Below are 20,170 nucleotides of genomic sequence, written 5' to 3' on the forward strand. Positions count from 1 at the left end.
CCTTTGACAAAGTTTTCAAATGGCATTTTATAGAGTCATCATCTTCAGCAATGTTGGAAAGTGCCTGAAAATAGTTGCTCTAGGCAACTTATGTTTTTTCTTAGCTCTAAGATCACCAAAGCTGCATTTCTTGGTAACATTTTAAGGGTGTTTTCATATTCAAGCTTTGGTTTCTCAAATCTGGATTCAGGTTTTTCTAAAATAACGGGAGCAATTATTATTTCATTATTGTTCTATGGACAATTTATATCTGACATTTCTAAAGGCACGAGGTTAACTTTTTTAGGAAAATGCTTTGTGTAAACTTGATTTCTAAGTGACTGGAAGTTTTGATACTGGTTTGAACAAGTAGGAAAACTGCACTTGAAAGTCAGATTTGGTACATGAGAGTGTAAACGTCGAGCATGCTTTATCCAAGCTAAAGTATTATATCAACATATAGAGCACTGGTAGAAAACCATGTCGAATCAAATCCTAGCGAAGGTGCATCTTTCAAATTTAAAGGCCTAGTTTCGCTTCGAATCCCGAAAAAAGGGTTCAAGCGGGTATGTGCCTACCCCTTCCGATCCCTCTATTCATGTTGGGATCGCGCTGACCGTTCCGCTCTCGCCACTAATCGGATTATCTCTCCCGGTCTTCTCCGCGTCAATCACGCTACAGTTTTAAACTGTCGCAGAACATAAGCATACGTGTAAAAACCAGACGACAATTTGAAAGCGCCGTCATCAACTGGGCAGGTAAAGATTTTTCTTCAGCTTGTCCTCCTTGAAATTAACTTACCCTCAACACTTTCCCTTGCATTTACGCTTTCCGCAAAACAAGTTTTTTTTGGAGAGGGTCGAGTGACGTCACTCGGACATTTTCTGCCGGACTGTTGGCATCCCGCTGGCTTTCCAAGGAGATCGCTTGCGCACTCTTTTCTGATGAATTTCGCTATGCGCCGCCGTTTTGGCCGAGCCTGACCCCCCACCCCACAGGTAATGCCGGGGAGTAATACTACCTTTGCGTTATTGCAAAGTACCATTGACTAATTTATAGATATTTCATTGCCTAACTCGCGTCAATAGTCAGCAGGGACAGCCTGTTTTTAGCGTCACCTTCGCTACGAGGTAACAATATTTATTTTTATTATTTGTTTATATGATTTGAGACCTAATGTTACCTTGTGGGTTTTGGGAGGCAACGACCTAGAAGACTTATTTATAATACGTAAAATACTTAAAGTAATATTAAAATAAACTCTTTTAATAGAATTACTTAGTTTTATTTTAACTCTCTCAAACAACATAATTAATGGAAAGGGTTTTGTTTTTATAAATTTTCAATAACCATATTTTCGTCTAAGAAGTATTTTTTTTTAGATTTTCACATATTTTTTCACGTTTGGTTTTTTTTTAAATATTCAAAATTTTCCGGGGATTTATATCAATTAAAAGGTAATGGATTTGGACAAAAAATGGTTTGCCACAGTCTAGAAACGAACTCGAAGGTCTTATTAGCGTAATAATAATTTTTTCCCTCAGTTTGCAATTGTTTTCTCAATTTGCCTACATGGTTGTTCCAGTCAAGAACGGCTAAGGAACGTCTTAGAAAATATCTCTGGGTGCCAAGTTTTAAATTTGCTGACATTTGTCCCTCTAGTAATTTTTTCCATTGCAGCGGCGAAATTTTTAGCGGCATGCCACCTATCGTTCGAGTTTATGGTGTCTTGCCTTTCTCGGACTATTTTGTTTATTGTATTATTCCGATCGTGCGCGTGCTCCAGAACTTTCACTTCTCTTCTATCAAACTCTTAGAACATTTTTTTCGTGCCTACACTTTCGTGTCTTTGACTATATGGATCATCGTCTTTGGTAACGGTCTGGATTTGAACTACTTTATGGGTGATTAGTCCAAGCGCCACAACATCGCAGAAAAAAGCATTTTTGCGTTGTGAATGACGGGCGTCCGTTTGAATTCTTATACCATCTTCCGGGGATGAAGAAATTTCCTCTCGCAACGCTTGTGACGTTGATATCATGACTTCAATATCGACCGCTGTGGTGACTGCTTTTCTAATTTGTTTGAAAGTTCTTGCGTTTGTAGTTACAATTTTTGAAAGCTGTGTAAATTTCTGATATTGCGTTTGAAGCATTTTGCTGGTAAGGAATCCGAGATAGGCTTATATTTGCCGCGTAGTTTTTCCCAATTTGGTCTGATGTCGCTAAGTTAATTTTGTGATGTCGGTCGGTCACAATTCATTACAAGTCCTTTGTATTTGTGTGATGCTAATTCTAAAGGACAGTTGCATAAGAAAGAATGGTTCTGATTAGAAACTATCATTTGTCCCAGAAATGCGATGTCACCGACGAAAAATCGACGTTCCGCACTTTCTTCATGAAAAGGCATATCACAGTTCAAATTTTCATTAGCCCTGTCATCGGGTAAATTGGTACTGATGTCTCCAAAGCGGCTTGAACTTGAGTCATAAATATCTTCCCACTCACTTTCTTCTTCTCCTGCTAGTTGCATCTCATAGAACTATTGTCTTGAAGTGCGGGATAGTTGCCATACCATTCGTGTACGTCTTTTACTTCACTAGCCATGCAATTCGGGCTTATTTCGAGTAAAGTGTCAGAAATATAAAAAGTTTCGTTAATCCGAACCGGACCATTACCAGAAATATAGGACTCGACGTCCTGCTATTTTCCATTATTTCAGGTACAGAATTCGGAACCGTAAATACTCCTAAATTTTCCGAGGTAATTATGGCATTACAAATTCTGTCTTCCATACTTGAATTTCCATGATCGCCAAAGTCGAAAACCTGTGGGTCACTGATAATATTTTCTTGAAAGCTCCCTAGAAATTTAGCCAGGCCTTTGTCTACGATTTCAGTAACGGTGTTACCAAGACTCATCGTTTTTTTCATTAGATTCAAAGAGGTCTTTTTCGTATTTGGATTGGAACGTAAGGGTTATCTTTTTTTCAATTGAGGTTCCATTGTTTCGAATTCTGCTGTTTCCTACTTTTGGAAGGTGTTGATTTTCAGAATCGCAATTTTCCTTTTCAATAATCAAATCTATCGATTTGTCAATGATTTCAGCCGATGATTTTTTTGATTTTATTTTTGCTTTGTTCCATTTTTCTTCAAAACATTTCTTTCTAAATTGGTTAGCAAAATATATCGGTATAGTTTTTCTGACTTTAGTTTGATACTTGTAGGTTTTAACACTTCCATCCGAGAGCCTTTTCCTCGCACAATTTGTACCAGCATTTGAAATATCACACAACGCTATATTAAAAAGCTAATGTTATAAGTATATCAAATTATTTCCATATTCTAAAACTGCTGTGTTATTTCTCACTCACTGTTAAGGAATTCGGAGAGAACATCTAGATAATACACTCTTTTTCGCGCCTTTATTTGACCCCTCATATGCCTCCCGCTCGTCGGCCATTGGCTCTGCCCTCACCAGGGAGTCTAGCATCCACTGTTTGGGCTCCCGTAATGGAGGATGGGGCTGAAAGGTGGAAAACCAAACATGGGCTCGCCCAGGAAAATACCAAAATGTCGATAGACTAGGTGGCGACAATACGGTACTCGAAAAATTTGCTCTAGGAAAATCCCAAAGGGTGATAAGGAAAATAGACCCCGCTGTGACCCCCAACCAAAGAGGGGCGTAAAGGCCTGTCCAATGAAATATGTACATAAACGAACGGTAGCGCGTTTAGAGGCCAGCTGCGTTCTCCTAGTGTGGGTAGTGAGTTTGAGCTTGGAGAATAGAACTTATCTGGAGGGGAAAAGTTTCGGTACGCTAGCCCGGGAGTCCGGAACGGAGGCGGTCGGAAGTCAGTTTAGTGCTGCCACCTTTTATCGGAATTTTAAACTAAAGTAACAAATGTTGAATTTCCACACAAAAATTTCGTAAGGGCTGTACCACTTGGCTGTACTATATAAAATGAAGACAATATTACTAATTAAAATTAATATTTCCTTTTTAATTAAGAACTAACGAAATTTCTTACCTTGATTAATATTTCAGTTATCACACTCAGTCCGGTAGCGGCTTATAAACTTTCGGCTTCTATGTTCAAACTATAATTCCGAGTCTCTCCTCTTTCTTTTTCTTCAGGGTATTCCCCAGTGTTTCACGTGCGAGCCGAACATTTTCCGTTTACATTCACGCTTTCTCACAGCTTTATTTGACGTTATTACTTAGTCAGAGCCTGAATTTATCAATGGAACCGATACTTATTATATTTGCCTCTAGTGACGAGATTTGGTCAAAAACTATCCTTTTACGCGCGCATTTGAGATTTTTCTCGTGTTTGGCCAAACTGCTTTTTATTGGTTCGAATTTGAATGCTTCGTAAATTGAAAGAATAAGCAGGCCGCGTTTTTCATGTTTTTATTCGAATTTGAATGCATGCATTCATACTTGGAATATCAAAGATTGTACAAAATTCTAGTGCTTTACAATTTTTTTGTTAAATTTTATCACGCCGTACAAGAAGGATCACGATATTTTTCAATATACGTCAGAGCAGGCCATTCTTATGCTTGCTCGAGGGTAGGCGATGACTGTGTCTTCCATGTTGATGTTGTCATGACCAGGTCCGCGGATTCTGTGATTCACGTTGCCGTCGTTTTCAAAGTCACGGACAGCACGGAGAACATAATCGACTTACTTCACGTGAATTTCGTTGACCATCTCCGTAGTATAATTCGACCACCCTGGACCGCTGTTCACAGGTATAACGAGGCATCTTTTTATTTTACTGGAGTACGTTCATAGAATGATTTTAAAACGAAGCTGTGTCTCTTTAAATACTAAAATGGAGCCAGACCTTAAGCGACAGAGTAGTGGGGAATTCAGTTGGCATAAATTGGACGGTTTCGTGGACTTCTTGCAACATTTGTGCCCCAAATAAGACGCGTGAATTCTGGATTTCTACTATGTAAATTGTATTTTCTCTAAAAAATTATTTAAAATGATTTGGCTTAAAAACAGTCATTTTTTTATCTTTACAAACATACGATCATTTGAATTAGTTAGGTTCCTCTTTCTTTTTCATGAGACGTAAACCTTTTTGTGTAGTACCAACTTGTTTTTTCATGACGTATTATTTCAATGAAAAATTGTCCGTTTTTGACCAAACCATTTTCATTATGGTTTTCGAGTACGCTCTTTAATTTGTTGATTAAAAATTTTCGTTTACCACCTATCGATCAAAAAAAATTAAAATTTTCACATTTCTAGCAACTATAGTTTTTGGGAAAAACACCTGGGCCGATAAAATGAAGACACCCTGTACTTTATCTTCATGGCCACTGAACTTGAACACATTTCAAATAGTTCTTATTTTGAGCTCTGCAATTTCTGGTAGAATGCTTATGATCAAACCTGATCAGAAAAGGTCAACTGATGATCGGTTTTGTAATTTAAAAATACTTTTTTAAATCAGCTATTTGCTACAGTTTTTTTAGCAATATTTCAATAAAATTTGGCTATTTTTATGGAAATCATTTCAGCTGTATTTAATATCCGTGTAGTAGACCTATAAAATTTCGTTCCAATGGGGTTTAAGTCAATGAAATATTAATTTATACAATCTTTAGTTTTTAGTTAGTACGTATAATACTTTCCAATCAAAGAGTAAAAATTTCATTCTTAATTCTGGAGATAAGACATGAAGCCGATTAGCACATTGTGGTATGAAGTAAAGAAGATGGGTTTTCACAAGATACGGGGAAAACTTTCGACCCCTGAATTTCGTATAAACAAGTTTTATTCCGTTAAGAGAAAACTACGTACAATAGATTTTTATAAATAAAATCATCACAAATTTATGTTCATATTGTTTTGACTTGACTGTTAATATGTACAAAATACATTAATAAACGAATCTAACATTTACGAGCGTAAATTTTAAACAGTCGAGCTTTGTTCTCTGTCCCGAGGCGTCAGTAAAACTAATGATCTATATTGACTATTAATGGAAATTCCTTTTATAAAAACCATCGAAAATTCCAAATTAACTTATCTCTGTATGAGTTTGCTATAGACATATCAAAAGCACTGACGTGTACCAAAGGAAATAGCCTTTCTTTGAAGTTTAGTAATTTACAACTTTACATATTCATTTTTGGAAGAAAGGAAAATTAATAATAAATCGTAGTTTTTGTGTGCGTGTTTAAAGGTAAATGTATAAAGTTGACATTAATGTCTTAGGAATTAATCTATATACCTAGTATCAGCGATTTTTGTAGACCCTGAATTACAGTCAGGGCCGGTAAAGTAAGTATATTTTTTTATCTCAGTTTTGTAGATGGATAATTTGATACTTTTTTATTTAGTTCATCTGTTTCACATTCGCGAAAACAAGCTCTCAGTGCGTGAAAAATTAAAACGGTTTTAGATATTTTAATTAAGTTAAATCCGAGAGTCCCGAATTAATAAGCTTGGTCTGTAGTCAAATGTTCCGTTTCGATAAATAACCCAGCTTCAGTTCCGAGTGCTTTCAAATTCTGAGTTGTCCGAGATTTAAGTAAGCGCACACTCATAGTTTTACCTATCCAAATATTCAACATCTTTCTCAGTGCCCAAACAGACAAGAGCCTTTGCAAATTTCGGCCTACAAAATGACTTTTCAAAGATTCACTTTACGAACCATCAATTCTAATTAGTCTTTGAGAAAAGCCGGTTAAAGTGACTAATCGCTTTGGCTTTGAAAAAACTATCTCAGCAATTCCGTTCAAAGAAAAAACCATTGATCCCTTAGGATGAATTTCCCGTTGATTGTCGCGACTACCTCAACGCTATTTAAGTTCTCTATCCGAATAAGTCCAAAGATTTTGAATTATTTTAGTGTATCTTAATGAATGCTGCAGGGCACGATAAACATTAAGTTTACTAATTTTTTATGTGAAATTGGTCTATAATAATAATAATCAGCTAGGCTAAAACCCAAGGCACCACCTTAGGCCTAAGTCATCGAGCGACTTTTAAAGCCTTTAATTCAGGTGGCCGGGTTACAATGCGTAGGAGGGTGGTGGCAAGCCCTGCATGCCACGCGTTCGAGCCAACAGCTCCCTACACTAACTATTACCGTTAACCTCAACACGTTTTTGTGAACTTTATGCAAATATGATGGTTAAATTACTCGGGAATAATTGATTTAGACATTTTGTTGATAAATGGGTTTAAATAATCTACAAAATTAAATTAATTTTCATTTATTTTAATTCGTTAAGGAAGTATAATGAAAATTTTAACCGTGCGAAAATAGGTTTGCAGCATAAAAAACATTTAATTTAGAGAAATAGGGTCTAAAAATTTATCTCCCACTGGTTTAAGGGGTTTCCCCTTCCATAAAAACTTGTCGAGGTTAACGGTAATAGTTAGTGTAGGGAGCTGTTGGCTTGATCTCGTGGCATGCAGGGCTTGCCACCACCCTCCTACGCATTATAACCCGGCCACCTGAATTAATGGCTTCAAAAGTCGCTTGATGACTTAGGCCTAAGGTGGTGCCTTGGGTATAAGCCTAGCTGATTATTATGATTATTAAGTCCATGAGATATACCACTTTTCGACTTCCAACTCGGGGACTTAACGACAATGTTATTTTTATTAAGGTAAGGTAAAAAATTTGGTGTGGGGCACTATCGTACAGCTTATCAAAATGACGGCGAAAATTTTACCTAAACGGCCTATATCGTCGATACTAGGTCATGTCCGATACGCGCAATGAAACACAATTGTGTAATTTTTACCTTATATTTGATGGCTCAATTCAATTTGTGGTGCCATTTAGCGGTAAAAAAGATATATATATATATATCATTTTACCAACTAAAAAATTTACTATTTTACAATTTAAAAATAAAATAAAATAGTTGAATTTGTAATTGTATAAAATGGGTGATTGCCTAATTTTCGTAAAACGCTTAAGTTTCTTATTTAATAAAGCTATAATAAACGATTTTGTTGAAACTAGGAGGGTATGCAGACCTTATGGTAACATGAAATTAATAAAATAGAATTTACTTGTTTGAATTTGATCAAAATTAGTAATTTCCATTATAATTATTATAATTTTTTTTTAGAAGTGCTCAGATTCCCATATTATTTAAAAAAACACATTTTCGGTTGCCATGACAAAACTAATGCCCATTGCAACTTTTCCCTTGGTGAAATTTGGTGCTACCATAAGGTCTACGTACCCACCTAGTTTCAACAAAATCTGTGATTATCACCTTGGGTAGTCTACTCGTTAGTTAATAGCTTATTCAATAAAATAATTAAAAATTAAAGTAGTTAGGTGATCATTTAACATTTTTTACCTTATTAATTTCTATGAAATAAAACCATTTAAAAAAAATGTTCTTGATGGGATTTCCGACCAATGACACACAATTTGTTAAGTTGCACTTTGTTATCTTTTTCGAAAGCTCGATTAAATTGAACATTTTCATAATAAGTTAATTATTTAATTAATAAAATTGCTTTTAACCACTCGTGGATTATTTCAATGTGGAGTAATAGACCCTTTTCCTTTGTCTTCCCATATCACGTCGTCCGAGCGGGAACGGGTATTATTAACGTACTTAACAATAATTAATTATTGTAAATTATTGATATTCATTCGTGATTAAAATTTAATTTTCGAAGAATTACATTTTGATTTATACATTTCAACAAATATTTCAAATTGGACTTTTTTCCACCTTTGCAGATTATTAATTGGGAGTACTTCCAAATGGCTTCCAAATTAAATGGAGTTCTTTCATTTACAACTGTACTTTGTTTAGTTCTGCGGGTTTCTGGCGTTGAGCAATTATACCATACGCGGCTTTGTGAAGGTAAAAAACCATAATTGCAATTAAAATTCAGAGAAACACTAGGAACAAATAATTCTGTTTTGAACGAGGGACTTACAATGTTTGCCTTAGCAAATGTTAATTTATATGTTTAGACAGTTCACGTTTCAGAGTTCAGAATATCTTTATAAAACCTTAGTAAAACCGATGAAAACAGTAAGGTAAAAAACGTCTCGAACGGCTGAAGAAGTCTGTTAAAAGGATTTTTTATTCGCTTGTGAACACATTATTTAAATCAATATTTTAACCAAAACCACGTAATCCATTTAAAAATTAAACACGTTTAAAGACCACAAACGAACGAATTTTATCTTTTAAAATTTAAATATCTTTTGAACCGCTTAAATAAGTGTATGCTGATAGGGCTAAAAGTAAATATTATACAGCAATCAAGATGAAATACCCTTATCCTTGCTCCCCTCCCAAGTTGCATAAATACTGGTATTGGCCGATTTATTCCGTTACGTAAACTTCTCTCTAAGCCCAAACCCGACCATCGTACGATTTGTAGCATAGATTTTAAAAATGTAGCGTGGACTCGGTTCCTTAAAGCTTGTTTTGGACACCCTTCACAATCAGTACCGTGCTGCTCGCAATGCCTTTACTTCCCATGTTCGAAATTTCCGTCGTTAATATGACTCTAGCCTAACTTCTTTTATACGGGAAAACCCTAAGTGTTTCTGGACTCAATTGAACCATTTTCGGGCTGCTAGGGTCCCAGTCTCAGAGCTTAAAAAGCCTGATGGTTCTGTTAATGCTTCGTTGTCCGAAGCGGCTTCAGTCCTAAACGATTTTTTTGCTTCCACTGTTCCTTCTGTAGTTCCGAACCCTTATCTCGTTGTGTAGGACTTTTACGTGTGAGCCTGCCGATATTGTCTTTTTCTTGGGTAAACTTAAGACTTTTAAATCTCCCGGGCCTGATGGAATTCACCCACTTTGGCTTAAGTCCCTATCGATGGTACTAGCTTTTCCCCTTTACTTCATTATTTCTCGCTCTTTTCCCTCCTGGAAGGAAGCGAACATAACGCCAATTCATAGGAGGGGTTCTCGCTTAGATCCTTCCACCTATCGTCCTATCGGCAATCTTAATCAGGTGCCTAACCTAAGCGAATATTTAGTGTTTGACCAAATAACGTCCTTCCCACATCGCACTTAGTTTTTCTCTCCATCACAGCACCGTTTCCTTTCACGGTGATCGTGCCTCACTAACTCGCTTCAGGCCACTAATATTTGGTCTAAATGGATTGACGAAGGCTATAAAGTTGATATTATTTACTTAGATTTTTTTAAAGCCTTCGATTCCATTTCCCACCCTTGTATTCTTGAGGCTTTCCGTTTTGCGGGTATCGAAGGTAATGCTTTGCTATGGATTGAATTTTACTTGAAGGGTCGTAAACAAAGGGTCGTTCTTCAGGGCGAGGCGTCTACCTGGAGCTCTATTGGTAAAGGGGTCCCACAAGGCTCTGTTTTGGGCCCGTTGCTCGTTAATATACTTGTTAATTATCTTCTCAGTGTATTAAATTAAATTTATTAATTTTTATCAAATTCATTTATTATTGCGATTTGGCGATTAGTTGGCAAATACAACTTTTTTATCTTTATTTTTCGGTTTTCTCCATTTTTATCGATTTTGATCAAATTGACCAAAATTCATTCAAATATCATAAAATTAATCTCATTTGTCAATTTTGATTTTTTTTCACAGGGGGGACCCTTAGAAGTGCTCAGATTCCCATGTTATTTTCAATGGTAAAATAAACTGTGTTGTCAAAAACATTTTCGGTTGCCATGGCAAAAATAATGCCCATTGCAACTTTTCCCTTGGTGAAATTTCATGTTACCATAATGTCTACGTACCCACCTAGTTTCAACAAAATCGGTGATAATCACCTCGGGTGGTCTCCTCGTTAGTGTAGCCGTAGCTGTATTGTGTACAACCCTATCTTCTATGACGTTTCGAAAGAATGGTTAACCTGTTTAATATAAGGCCTAATTGAGAAAATTGTAGACTGAATGCTATCCATAAAAATCCACTACAATTTGGTTGGTACATAATCAAAACGGACCTAATATTAAAATCCGGCTAAAAGGAATAATATCCGGATATTACCAAATAAATCAACTGTTCTGGACAGATATTATAAATAAAACTGAATGTTCCCAAAACTGGTAATAGCTTAGGTTATTAATATTATTTCTTCAAAAAAATCGCTCACAATGCGAAAGTGCTTTCGTGTGGCCACCGAAAACAAAATTTTATCTAAATTCCTTCAATTAGAAAATTTTCTTTTTGGACTTTTAGGTGGTTACGCATAAAGTCAAACCAAAATTGAGAATCATATAACCGTGAGAATTATTTCATTATAGTGCGCTCGTGAATTATTTAAGATATTATGTTTTTACTGTCAATAAGAACCACTTTCTTTGTGGACCATGCAAAATTCAAATGCGTTTAAAGGGGACTTTGCTAAAATCATCGCGTTGACTTGGGGAATGTTCCTCTACTAACAATGCACATTTAACTAACAATGTAAGTGCTAAATATTGATTTTAAATAAAAGTGTGACAGCAAAATAACTACCTCCAATTTCTAAGACACTTTATTGAAATGGTGGTCGTTCCAAGAACAAAATGTCTAACCTTGTGGTCTACAAATCAAATCGTTATCCGTATTTAACTTTCCTTGTTATGCAAAATCACAGGTTCTTTTAATGTTTAAGTTTAATTTAATAAATAATTAAGAGGAATTAGTCGTGATATATGAATTATGTATTGTGCTTAAGTTTAATATAATAAATAATTTAGAGGTATTAGTCGGTACATATGAAATGTATTTTATTATTGGTCAAAACAATTTTTGGGAAAGATATAATTTCACTGACAAAATACAATTGTAAACAATAATCAAATTTTTAAATTATTTATGCAGGCAAGTCTGAGATTAAGATGAACTGCCCTTATGTGAAACACCAAACTGTTCAAAATGGAACTATTCATTGTTGCAATCAAAATGACCCGACCATTTGCGAAATATCCTGTGACAAGAAACAATATGCGGCGTATTACCACTTGTTGGGACGTCAGTTCAATGAATGTTTACCAGATGGAAGATGGAGGTTTCCGTTTCCGCGATGCATAAGTATGCCGCATTTACTTCTTTTCTGTACAGAGTAAGGGCCTGTTGCAAAAGCCCTAGCCAAATTGCTAGCCCATAGAACTTAACATGTGCGATTCTAGCAAATCAGACTTTTGCAACGGGCCCTAATTTATTTAAAAAATTACTGACTTATTATAGACCGAAAGCTTCTACGGTGTATTATATTGTCTTTTGGTGAACAAAGCTTTATATTGATGTTTCAAGAAATTTCGTAATTTATTTGCTTTTTGGAAAATTAAATAACACACCTAATCTGAGCTAGGGCTAAAAATTTTAAATTGTTCTTGGTACGGAATAAATTTTTTCATATCAGGGGTTTTTGGACAATGAAAACTTGAAATATTTTGCTTCATATCATTATGATATAAGCAATTATTTTTACACTAGCAAATTAAAATCTAATTTATAAATTTATGATTAGTTTTTTAAATGTCAACCAATAATGTTCGAAATGTCGATCTCAATCTCCAATATGCTGATCTACTTTAAAAAAATATTTTTAAAATATACTGAAATCTCATTACAAATAGTTACTATATCTACCTAGTAAATAATGATTTCGACTTCACTTAAATTTAAGTGTTATCTTATTAATTTTAATTGTATTGCGCCATTAAATTTCTGTGTGTTTAATAATGTTTATTAAGCAATTTGGTGTTACCCAATGTTCCAACTAGGAAAGGTTTTTCTATACCAATGCGTTTCACCAAATCTTATACGGTCAATTAGAAGCCGATTAATGAAAGGTTAAGTAAAAATTAAAGGAGTTAAGTTTTAAACAACCGAAAACTTGCAAAGTCGACAATGCTCCAGCCATGAAATGTCTCTAACATTATCCTTGGGAAATAAGGCATTTGGAAATTAAATACTAAAAGTTTTCTAGTTCTTTTGGATAATTATCCAATAGCAATTTGCACGTTGAAGATGACATTATTTTCTAATTTCCATCGAATCTGTTTCATTTGGATTGTACAATCTAAACATACTCAAAAGAAGGAATACGGTCTGAAAGCTCCCAATATTTGTAATCAAAATAATAATTTTTAAATTCCATGAAGTAGCGGTTCTTTTGATCATAAATTTTTTTTAACAATTTTAAAATAGAACCATGGATCGAAACTTTAAAATTCAAGATAATCAAAAGATTTTAGAACAAAATTTCGATTTAAAAATGCCGTTGGTTATCATTTTCCTTGGGTGTTTTTATATAAAATGAATCGAAATGTGATTAAGCTTCATAGCTAACAAAAGGTTTTGTTTAAAAAGCTCGTTAAATAAATCTTTAGAAATGAAGAAATGGCCAAAGGTAGAGCTTCTATTCGACATTTGCCGAATGACAAACAGAATATTCAGAGATAATATTAAGGCTTCTACTCTGTCTATTCTAGAATGTGGAGACTTGTTCTAGTGAATAGTTTTTAATCATAAAAAGGGAAATTAGGAATAAGAATTAACGTCAATTTTTTCACGTGTATAGACGTAAGTGCGTGACGTTATTTGCCTTATCATTCTCAAATCAGATCGATTGACTTTCTTATTACTTGGAATAAAGTGTATAAATAATACATATTGTTTTGTTTGTGAAAAGAATTGCAGAGTCCGAAAGGCTGTCTAACGGTAAAGAAACCCGATAATGGAGTCACAATTTGCACTGTAGAAGGTTGTTTTACAAAATGCCACCAGGGCTATACTTTGTCCGGTGAAACTCCCGTAAAATGTAATAATTTTACCGGGTCAATGCACAAACCTTATCCTCAATGCAAATGTAAGTGGTCCACGGTTATTTTTTATAAGAATTTTTTAAAAGAAGTCTCGTACCTAAGACCATTTACACCTGGACTGCAATGAAGGTAGGCGTTGTTGTTAGGCTAGTGTCGCCGCTACCCCAACGCCACCATCGTTATTTAGAGGCAACTCTCGTCCACAAGGGAATTCGGGCTGAAAAAACGCGTTCACTTCGCGTTCTTCTCCCGACATTTTACTCGGTCGCGCCGCGAGTCGTGATCAATTTTCGCCCGTTATTTACGGCGTCAAGAGAAAAACAGCGGAAGAGAGCGCGAACCGTACGCCTCCTAAAGAAGGGGGGTCAAAAAAGAGGAGTTGCTGCATGTTTGTGGGTTACTATCGCGGATTTTCTCCACTTGGTGGTGTTTTGTAGTGAACACTCTGAAATCGGAGTTATAACGTTGGCATTGTAGTCCAGGTGTAAATGGTCTTAGCTTGTACGCAAGTAGCGCGTAACCTTAGCTTCGCTAGCTCAACGTTATTCGTAACGGCCATAACTAACTTTCTTACTTCGTTAATAAAGCGAGCTAAACTACGCGAGGATATATTGAAGTATAACAAATCTTTCTACAATTTCATTCACTTTGAAAAACTAGGTTTCAGGAGTTCATCAAACCAGGATATGCAGGCACGTTCGAATCCACTTAAACGAATGCATTAAAAAAAATTAAAGCGCTTGTTTTCCACGGCGCTAACTTAAAACATCTTAAGGGGGAAAGACTACAGTGGCCATTGTCTACTTTCGCGCTATTTTAAGTTGGACTCTTTTAATTTTGTATTTTAACATATAAAATTAAAATGTATGTGTAAATCAGCCTATTTTTTAGTGTTTAAAATAATTTTGACAATTTTAATTTTAAAAGTATTCGGACCTTCGTAGCTAAACAAGTTCGGCAAGCACCCAAACCACACTTTAGTTAGGACCTTATAGCTCGTTAAATATTGATATAAATATTATTTTAATAAGAAAAATATAATTCAATTATGTAATTGTTAAAACAGAAACGTTCAGCGTGAACGAAAAAGAGGCTTTGACTGTATTCTTCCCAATTAAAGCGCGACAAAAAATGAAACGTGAGACGGAAACACGTAAAAGGCGAAAATCAAATACGTTTAAATGTGAGCGTCATTAATTCAATTCTTGGAAACGCTAGACTTACTCTATGCGATTTGACTTTTTAGTTAGTTTCATTGAGCGTTGCGTTGAGATTATAACATTAATTAATAGTTAGGTTAGCAGTAGTTAAATTGTAGGTTAAAATAAGAACTTCGTTATATTTGCATATATTTAGTTTTAAATATATGCAAATATAACGAAGTTTTTATTTTAACCTACAAAGTTGAGATTATGTTGAAGAAACAACTGCCTATTAAATTATAAACCAATTTATTAACATTATTTAGGTTTTACACTTGTAGCATAATTCATAGCGTTAGAACAACTGATTTGGGTAAAGCGTGGTATTTAAAAAACCCGAATAAACATAATACATAAAAAAATATTCAACAGTATCACACCGATCAGAAGCTTGTACGGTTGAGGATGATATAAAATGTTGGAATTCCGAGATGAAATGTGAGAAAGAGACCGAGGCTCCTGGTTGCTATCTTCCCCGCAACCCGGGGACACCAAGGTGCACCTGCAAAAATGTAGGTTAGTAGAAATTCTTCCTTGAGGTCCAATATATTTTTTCAGGTAAGAAAGGACGAGGGCAATCGAGAGATAATTTTAAGCACTTTAATGCTTGAGTTAAAGGCCCTCATTTTAAACTCTTAACGATTATCGGTATCCGCTTTTCAAACAGATTAAATCTATAAGTCTTATCAAAATATGTTCACTTATTTTCTACGTAAATCGAAACCCGTTAGTCAAACCTGATTCATAAATTTAAATTTAAATTTTTCTAATTAGTAATTAAAAAACCTCTATAGAAAGGTTTATTTTTATTTAAGACCTTTCGACGAAAATTTGGTTGAACTTCGAAAAAATTACAAGCGAGCTGAATTTGCGCGCCCACATTAATTTCTTCCGGTTCGTCGCAAGTAAATCCAGCTCACCGCTTATCACTTCACCTTCAAAATGACTCATTTCGACGCCTGTGATAAGGCCATCATAAATGTTTAAAATCCTCCTCATATGAGTGTTCGCTCAATTTCTTATAACGGCGCTAAATTTTTTTTTCACGGAAACAATAAGGTGTTATTGAAATTCTTATTTAAAAAATCTGGTTATTTTTGCATCGCACAGAGACCAAGGGAAACTGCAGCGTCGCGGAGAAATTGCAATGCAGAGCTGAAAAACCAGATTGTTTCCCAGGAGACGAGAATGGCAAGGGTCGGTACCACGAGACCAGAACTTGTATAAGAACTTCTAGTGGCATTTCTTGTACATGCAAGGAAATAAGTATGGATATTTTCATGTGTAGCCTGTTGTTGTCTGTTTGTCTGCCAACAGAAAAGAGTTTTGTTTTGTGTGGTCTTCCCGTCGGCGTAATTTCTCACTAGGTCTCGACACAGTTTTGTTTTTCGTTTTTTTATTGAATAAAGGAGCCTTAACATCGACACCATTAGTTGGTAGTAAACTTGGAGAGTAAAATTTATATTAGTACCTTAAATAACACCTCCTACTCTCTCTGCAGGAGCTTTGTTATAAATGATAAACTAGAACATCTAACCCGGTCTTTGAATTGCTATGTATTGATACCAGATAAACCTTCGTCATCAGATTTTATTAAGTTGAAATCAAGCCTAAAGCCGCGTTTTCACGAAAGCGATTTTTGGAACGAATAATGAAACCAAATTCAAGCCAATTCGCGAGCTATTTTTTCGCAAAAATCGTGTGAGTTTTCCGTTTTTATATAAAGCGATATTTTGAAGTCTATTTAGCTTCAGCGAACGTTTCTTGGTGTTTTAAATGGCGGTCTTTAACCAAAAGAAGAATTTGTTGAAAGTGTTGTTAAGAAAAAAGCTTTTATTAAAGCAAATTATACTGTTTATGAACGCGATAAAGAAGAGGAAGTATACTCCAAAACGCTACTTTTGAAAATAGAGCCACGGAAGTAGATTATGAAACATTGGTGAGTTTAATTTTAATTGTTGTAGATGTTGGCGGCTAGTGTTCTCAATCTGATGGGGGAGTTTTCAAATCATCACCATTTTGACAAGAAGTACAAATAAAGATTAATTAATTTTCCACCATCAAAATTTCTACCCAACTCAATGTTAAAATTGCCTCGTGTGTTTCTGCGTGATGAGACATTCCAGCTGTTAGAATTTTACTGTTGGTTTGCGCAATTATTTGATGACAGAAGAATCGAAAACCACCAACAAAGTGCACTGTTCCCCAGGCTTATCAGATTCATTTGACTATATAGAAAATATACTAGTTGGTGAATTTGCAACTGCACTTCGTGAAGATCCAAATGCAGGTTTGTTACGATAATCCTAACACTTCTGGTCCTAAATTGGGGGTTGATTTTTAATTAAATCAACTAACTTGATCCTCAACGCGTTTCGCTTGTGCTCTCTTTTCTTTTGAGAAATATTTCATCGATAACTTCTAGGAACGTGTCACTATTTTCATTGCGTTATAAATTTTGGAATAAACCGAGGGCTAGTAGTGGAAAGACGAGCCAAATTAGTAAAATTGAAAATAACTATTGGACGAACGCTCTCCAGGTGACAACTTCCGGGCCCGATGCGCCATATTTTGACATACCAAAACAATACTCTCATTGGCTGAAATCGATCAAGTGACTACTGACGCGGTGAAGGTCCGCCCAAAAGACGCCGATCGAATAGCAATTATATCACATCTTCGATAAGAAGCGCGCGGTTTTCGAATAATCGCTATCGCTGGAGCTTTTCTCTCTTCCTCGCTTCAAAATATCGCTGGCATGAAAACAAAAAAAATTATCGTGCGAGTCTTACAGATATCTCTCGCAAATCGCTCTAATAAAAACGCGGCTAAATGGAATTTTTTAAGTACTTTAAAAATAAAATTAGGTAAACTTTGGCAATCGAGCACTCAATTATTGAATCGGAACTAAGAAAAACAAACGTTAACTGCGTTTAGAAATTGTTCTTTTCATATCATACTTATGTTTTTATGCCAGTAGTCCAAACTTCCATTGAAAACCACTCGATTTAAGGCTTTGCAAGTGTGTGAAAATGAACGAAACTGCGGGACCTTTTTGTCAAACCTGTTAACCATTTCTACTATTTTATTTTTATGTCCGCTTGATAATGGTAGATTAATTAACGTTAAAAAGTCCCAGAATAATCTTCTCGAGGGAGTAGTGAAAAACCTTTTCCTCATTCCTCATTTTCGTCGAAACACGTTCCTGTTATTAAAGTTAAGAGTAAAACAAAATGAGCTTCGGCTTTTAAAATATTTACGCTTATTGTGTAAGTGCATACTAAATAATAATAAAGTTTTAAGCTTTCTCAATGATTTCACTTTTGCAGAGCCAATGCCATGCGCCGAGTTGTATAAACGTGACCCGTATAGAACCTGCTATGTTCCACTAAGGGGAAATTACATAGCATGCCGTTACCATTGTAATGCCGACGAATATGTCGAGCAAAGTCGTTATGGAGCCGTACGCATGTGCACAGGAAAGAATAAATGGGAAGAAAGCAAAACATTTCCCATATGCCGTCAAGTTTCAAAAAAGACTTCAACGTAAGAGTAAGTTACCCATATGCCTTCGACGTTAGAGTAAGTGTCGTGGAAAAAGCTGTTCTGTATGCACTTTCGATCCGTTGAACGATCGAAATCGCCAGAATGGTTATTAACGTTATTTGCGTGTTCTGATATGTATATATATAGTATTTAGTACTTGTCTTTCTTTATTTTCTAATATAATGATTACCTTTCGCGATTTAAGAAAAAATTACTTTAAATTTGAGTGAAATTTCAAATATATTGGTTCATTGTTCTGTTGTAAATGAGGAAGAAATAGTGATTGTAATGTAATTATCGAGGTAGGGTTTTTAATACTTACCGTCTTCCGAGTGAGGAGGTTATTTTGAGAACCCTTATTTGTAAACTGCTCCTATGAACTAAAATTAGTCCCGAGAAATAAGGCCATGAAATGCCTTATTTAGACATTGTTGGTTTTGTCTATATCTGCAGACTTCCTATATTTCCTATGCCTTCCTATAATTTCCTTTATTCTAACCTATTTTCCTATATTTTCCTATAATTTCACGGTCTTTTGAAAATGAAAGAACTTTTTTGTACGTATTATCATCTACTGTAAATACTGCCACTTTCGAACAATATCTTGAAATATACGAGCTTTGTAAATCCGCTAAGTGATCCAATAATGCAAGAAAGCAGTGTACAAAACATTATCAAGGTGATTCGAGTCAAAGTATACCGATATGCAATAATTACCTTATTATTTTCCCCATATTTTTCTAAGCCTATTTAGTTTCCTATATTTTCCTATAATTCGCCTATTTAGTTTCCTGTATTTTCCTATAATTCGCCCTTAAAATTCCTATTTTTCCTATAAAATTTTCAAAACTTTTCCCTGGTCACCCTGTATCTGGTACATTTTGGCCAAGTGTGGACCACATTAGCTATATTAAAAATAAATTTCAAGTTAGTGCATCTCGTACGTCAATTTCCGGTCATTCGTATGCAGTTTCGCGAAATCTATTTTGGTACCGCAAAAACTAAAATGAAGAAACTTTATTTGACAATTAATTTTCTAATCTTGTGACATTTTGTCGTCTTAAATATTTTAATAATACTATTATAATTGTCTTGTTGTAAAAGTACGTCAAGCTTGAAAGTAGAGCCCAGTTATTTTATTTGGAAATTTAAACCTTTAACAACTCAAATACGTATTTCCACTTGTTGTTCTTGAATTTTGAAAATTTTAAAAATCTGCGAATATTCCATTAGCTCCAGAGACTGGAAAGCATCGTACAAAAACGCAATTAATTCAATCTTCAATTTTTTGTTGCAAAGGTTTTATTTTATTCCATCTCGAGGAGCCAGATGGATTGAAGAAAGAAGGTGTATAAAGAATAAATAAATGAAGTATCAGCATTATAAACATTGTTTCATTTTATAAGCTAATTCAATTTAAGAATTCCTATACATAACATTAAAACCAAAACCAGGTAAACAATTTTTTTTAAACTAGTCTTAGCTAAAAGTCTAATTAGTCTTAATCCCACTGCTGTGTACGAAGTTGGGATTGGTCCACCCATTGCTGCACATTCTACTGGGTTGAGTGGCTTGCGTGCAGGGTGCGACCGTCCGTAGTGGGGTTCTGATAATTATGACTGTTTTTTTCACCTGCCCAGATTTTTTGACGCTAGCGGAGGCCACCCGTTGTAGTAGGCTT

The 20,170-nt window shown here is 35.1% G+C and overlaps 1 protein-coding gene across 1 annotated transcript; it reads left to right on the top strand.

Moving 5' to 3' along the window:
* Positions 1 to 7,540: 7,540 nt before the first annotated feature.
* On the top strand, positions 7,541 to 19,876 carry LOC149933865 (P-selectin-like). Its single transcript, XM_090152884.1, has 8 exons — positions 7,541 to 7,618; positions 8,719 to 8,845; positions 11,793 to 12,002; positions 13,609 to 13,785; positions 15,316 to 15,459; positions 16,054 to 16,209; positions 18,273 to 18,495; positions 19,789 to 19,876. Exons 1-7 carry the CDS (start codon positions 7,541 to 7,543, stop codon positions 18,491 to 18,493), a joined length of 1,113 nt encoding a protein of 370 aa, XP_090009010.1. The 3' UTR covers positions 18,494 to 18,495; positions 19,789 to 19,876.
* Positions 19,877 to 20,170: the final 294 nt, after the last annotated feature.

The sequence above is a fragment of the Leiobunum rupestre genome, chromosome 7 (genome assembly GCF_980474605.1).
Source record: "Leiobunum rupestre chromosome 7, qqLeiRupe1.1.hap1, whole genome shotgun sequence".
NCBI lineage: Eukaryota > Metazoa > Arthropoda > Arachnida > Opiliones > Sclerosomatidae > Leiobunum > Leiobunum rupestre.

What these genes read in the sequence shown, in the direction of transcription:
- LOC149933865 (XM_090152884.1), top strand. Translation starts at nt 7,541, where the DNA reads ATGATTATTAAGTCCATGAGATATACCACTTTTCGACTTCCAACTCGG. An exon ending in ACAATGTTATTTTTATTAAG is followed by an intron (nt 7,619 to 8,718) that starts GTAAGGTAAAAA and finishes CCACCTTTGCAG; the next exon opens with ATTATTAATTGGGAGTACTT. An exon ending in TCCGTTTCCGCGATGCATAA is followed by an intron (nt 12,003 to 13,608) that starts GTATGCCGCATT and finishes GTTTGTGAAAAG; the next exon opens with AATTGCAGAGTCCGAAAGGC.